The 4621-nt window shown below is 38.8% G+C and overlaps 1 protein-coding gene across 1 annotated transcript in view; it reads right to left on the reverse strand.

Annotated features, from left to right (window-relative positions):
- LOC108671992 overlaps positions 1–3828 on the reverse strand; it is a 10781-nt gene extending 6953 nt beyond the window's left edge. Inside the window, exons 1-5 of the mRNA XM_047882226.1 lie at positions 3643–3828; positions 2411–2596; positions 1865–1980; positions 1346–1502; positions 789–962 (exon numbers count right to left, since the gene is read on the reverse strand). Coding sequence (XP_047738182.1) covers positions 789–962; positions 1346–1502; positions 1865–1980; positions 2411–2596; positions 3643–3685 — 676 coding nt within the window. The 5' untranslated portion in view covers positions 3686–3828. The remainder of the gene's footprint in view (positions 1–788; positions 963–1345; positions 1503–1864; positions 1981–2410; positions 2597–3642) is intronic.
- Positions 3829–4621: the final 793 nt, after the last annotated feature.

The raw sequence follows: 4621 nt of genomic DNA on the forward strand, positions 1-4621 counted from the left end.
GGGATATTGTATATAGGGGCTGTTGGGGCGCGTATCCAGGATACTTATCGTGTCGGGATATTGTATATAGGGGCTGTTGGGGCGCGTATCCAGGATACTTATCGTGTTGGATATTGTATATAGGGGCTGTTGGGGCGCGTATCTAGGATGCATATCGTGTCGGTATGTTGTATACAGGGGCTATTGAGGTGCGTGCGTATCCAGCTAGGATACTTATCGTGTCGGGATATTTGCTGGACCTGAATATTTTTCTTGTTGGGCGAATAGCGAGGCAACGATAAATGGAAAGAATGGATTAGAACTAAAATTGAATTGCGAGTTCTAAATTGGTATTGTTATAGTCTTGAAATAATTAATCCTACCAATTCGCAGTCAAAGAACGTGGTAAATTATCTTAAAATGAAAATAAATAAAATGAAAATCCTCTGTTTCTATAAAAACAGAGGACAGAAAAGGCTCAATTCTAAATTCTCAAGATTATACATTGAAGGTTCGAGTTGTACCCAACTGGTTTGAGTTTCATTCCCGGCGCCAGTAAAGCTTGATGAGATATGCGCGATAAACCTAAAACTATTTGTAACGTGATAACATTATCATAAATTGTTTAGTAGGACGACGAAGAATCTTGGGAATGCAACACAGCTACACATGTACAAGTTCAAGAAGTATAAAGCTCATCTCAGTGGTATCCCAAGAGAGAATGAGCTTGGTCTGTAAGAAATTCAAATTTGTAGGCAAGATACTTTAATTAAGGCAAAATGCAGAAATCATATTCCATGGTTGTTTACCTTGGTCGTTGAGGTAGGTGGTAACCTTGTGGTACTGGTCGCAGTCCTCTAGAATTATTAGATCTCCTCCTGTCGATCCACATGAGGTGCGCGCATCGCTCCAGCTATTATAATCAGTCAGAAGTAAGTGAATGCATTGCGTACCCACCAAGATGTACGGAGTGGCGCAAAAACCTGCCGGTAACGAAAAGTTCATGGTGTGTCGAACCAAATGAATATCCGACAAAGTGATATGATAATCGTGGTCATGAATAGAATCATAATTTTTGTAAGCCCAATGTAAAATTTGAATGATAATTTTTCCGAATATGGCGCTTATGTCAATTACTTTGTTATAAATAAGACAGTTAAGTGAAGAATTTCTTGACTAAAGCATGCGTAGACTTGCTCTAACTAAGAAAAATAAATATTAAAACCCAATTGGTGAGAAAAATCTTATTCTCGACAAAGGCTTGAAGCTAGCATCGGTATTCATTTATAAACTAAAATGTGCCAGTCGCTTCAGGTTATCCATTTGTTCTTTCTCAAGGAGACACTGTTTTGAGAAAAGCACTCACCATCCGTTGGAGTTCTTGAGCACACAGCGTAAACGACGGAGCCTGATGAGGTACAACTCAAGTCATTGAGCAGCCAGCCCCTGGTGGCGCCTATCATGGCGCAGTTTTCACCGTCATGGCCATTGTTGGGCTCTGTTCTCCCATCAGCTGCAGTGTTCTGATGAGAACTCAACATTAATTCTAATTTAAAATCATTCAGGCACTCAAATCCTGAATTACTGACGAACGTACGGGCAAGTTTAAAGCTAACTGACGTTATCTTATCATACTTATTCTAAAAGTATTTCTAAGAACAGCTCAGTCGTTAATTCTGTAATATTGATACCATAATGGTGGCAAAAATATGAAAATGGGGAAAAATAGGTAGGAGAAGCTAAAATTGTACTATTTGGCATCCATTTGTCATATGACTTTGCCAAATCTTGGTGTTTCTTGATGCCTTGTTGTAATTTCATGTACTATTTTGTATCACACAAAAACAGGTTACATCGTATTTGTAAAAGGCATCAAGTAACTCACGACCGCCCAGTACGGTGCGCCCATCTGCACGGCGGTGCCGTCGTTCCACTGCCAGACGCCGGTAGCCGACGAGTTGGTGGCGCCCAGCCAGTAGCCGTTGTAGGCGTCCGCTGAGTCTGACAGAAGAACACATCGGTAAACAGGAGATGCTTAACAATCCAGACTTGAATAAGTGGTGGATACGGTGTATTGCTTATAAACCCATCACACTATCAATACCGATTGGGATCTCAGGGAATAGGGGCTGAAGACTTGAGTGTCTAGTGAAGCTCAGAAGGATACCAAAGCTGTCCCATGTAAGAGAGCTGTAAAGCCCTGTTAATGTCCCATTTATTTAAAGTGAATATTGAAGTTAATTTTGAAGGTTGATATTGAAAAATGGTATTGTTAAAAATAAATAAAAGATTGACGAAGAATGAGCTACTTCATTCAGTCAAATTGCATAGTGTGCCTTTTGCTGTAAGGGCCGTCTTTATGAGAAAGTCTTATTTAGTTTATCATTGACGCAAGAATTACGCTGAATTCTTAATGACGTTATAATCTCACATCCATCGTCAACATAAGTGGCAACACCAATGAAGGAAGCGCAGTCGTGCAGCACGGGCAGCCTGCCGAAGTTCTGGTGGCAGTAAGCCACCGCGTCGTCGTGCGTGAGGTAACCACCAGGCAGGCGGTGGATGCACTTGGACCCAACGACCTCGTAGCCAGCGGGGCACTCGGTTGCCGCTGCGCCTGTCATATCGCAAGATAAAATTTAATATCACAATAAATTCCTAATTTTTTGGGAAGTTTGTGAATTGTTTTAGAATATATTGAGTGAGACAGTTTCATATTTTATAAGAGACACTAAAATCTGACAAGAAATTCACAAGAAACGAAAACAATAAATTCTTCAATAAAAAAAATAAATTAATAAATAGACTCTAAAATTGTTTAGACACGTTTGCACCAAACGTGGTCTAGATTTACCGTAAGCTGAAGAAAATTGCATACGGCAATATAATTTCAATAAGTTAACGCTTCGAATTTGACGAATCTCTGCCAAAAAGAAATTCTCACGAGTTCGTGCATGAGTTTAAAAAGCTATTTTCTCGTAATTCTCATACCGCATAGGATATTCATCTTGACTGCTGTTGATCAATTAAGAAACATTAAAATATGTACAAAACATTTAACAATTTCACAGCTGTTTATGCCTTTTTACTTTTTAGTTTACGATTTGCTACAAATATTAATCAGAAGTGAAGCTCATGATACTGAATAATATTTTCACGGCTACGTTAGATGAGCCAAATATAGTAAGTGTCGGTATTCGTATAGTTGAAATACAAACCGAAACAATGGAAATATGTCACCAAAAATGTCAATTCTTCGTCACAAAAAATATAAGCAACAGAGTTAACGCCACACCAATTGGAAATTTAACCACAGGTTATATTTCCATAGAAAACTCAAAGGCATACTCATATCACAGGGGAGTACGTCGCAGGGCACGTAATATTTCTATATGAAGGATCGCATTGAGTATGAGTGATACTCATTACCTAAGAGGATGATGCTCACTTGCGACAAAGAACAACAGACACACGACGAAGATGAGACTCACCTTTGGCAAGTTACAACAGACATACGACGAAGATAATGCTCACCTTCGACAAGTAACAAGAGACTGATGATGAAGATGATACTCACCTGCGACAAGTAACAACAGGCAGGCGACGAAGATGATGCTCACCTGCTACAGCACACAGCGGGCAGATGATGAAGATGATACTCACCTGCGACGAATACAAGAAGACAAAGTACTTTCTTGAGACTCATTATGGATTTGCAAATCGCGTAACCTGCGTACGAGTTCTACCGGACAGCACGCCTTGCGAGAAAATTCTTTTTCTTTACAGACGGGGAGAAATCGCGTTCTTTTGAGACAGTTTAGGGCACACTGAGCGTGAGCCTGATCACCAGCTAAATAATGGCACTTTTATCGCGGTATATAATGCATTTATTACACTGCATGTCACAAGGTATTCACATAGCAAGAGATATTCCATCAGGTTGTGTTTCTCAGAACATATTCGTAGCGTGAGAAGTTGTAGCCCATCTCACAGCTGCCGTAGATAACCCGGCACAGCGCTGTATGAGGTACATACACAACGTATACTCAAATATCAAAAATAATACAACACCAAGGTATTCTGTAACACACTCTGTATTTCAACTGGAATTACTGCGAAAAACCTACCATTATTAATTTTATGAAATCGATGTTAAGGAAGTCGCGTAAGATATGCGCAGGAGTTTTATTAATATAATATTAACCTCGTGCATAAAAGTTTGAAGGACTTTTCACTAGTCATCGTGATAATTTCACCATCCTGAAAAGGAAACAAATATAAAATACACTAAAAAATTTCACCTTTTCATGATTATGATATAACAAGCTAAGTATGATGTGAATTAATATAATTTGCCCCATGAACTATCAACTACCGGGTATCGAAGTTTCAAAAAGATACTCTTCTGTCCATAAAAACAGACCAATCCATTCAGAGGAAATGATAATAAATAATAATAAATAATAAAAATAAATAATAATATAATAATAAATAATAAAATAAATATTGAATTGAAGAAACCAACAAGCAAGAGTTTAGAAAGAGAGCCGAAATGGAGGAGACCCACAAGAAAGAATTGAGCTTGTTGCGTAGCGAATTACACTCGTTACGAAACGAGCTTGTGGAAATGAAAGCTCATCTG

This window comes from Hyalella azteca, unplaced genomic scaffold (assembly GCF_000764305.2).
Source record: "Hyalella azteca isolate HAZT.00-mixed unplaced genomic scaffold, Hazt_2.0.2 contig9940, whole genome shotgun sequence".
Lineage (NCBI taxonomy): Eukaryota > Metazoa > Arthropoda > Malacostraca > Amphipoda > Hyalellidae > Hyalella > Hyalella azteca.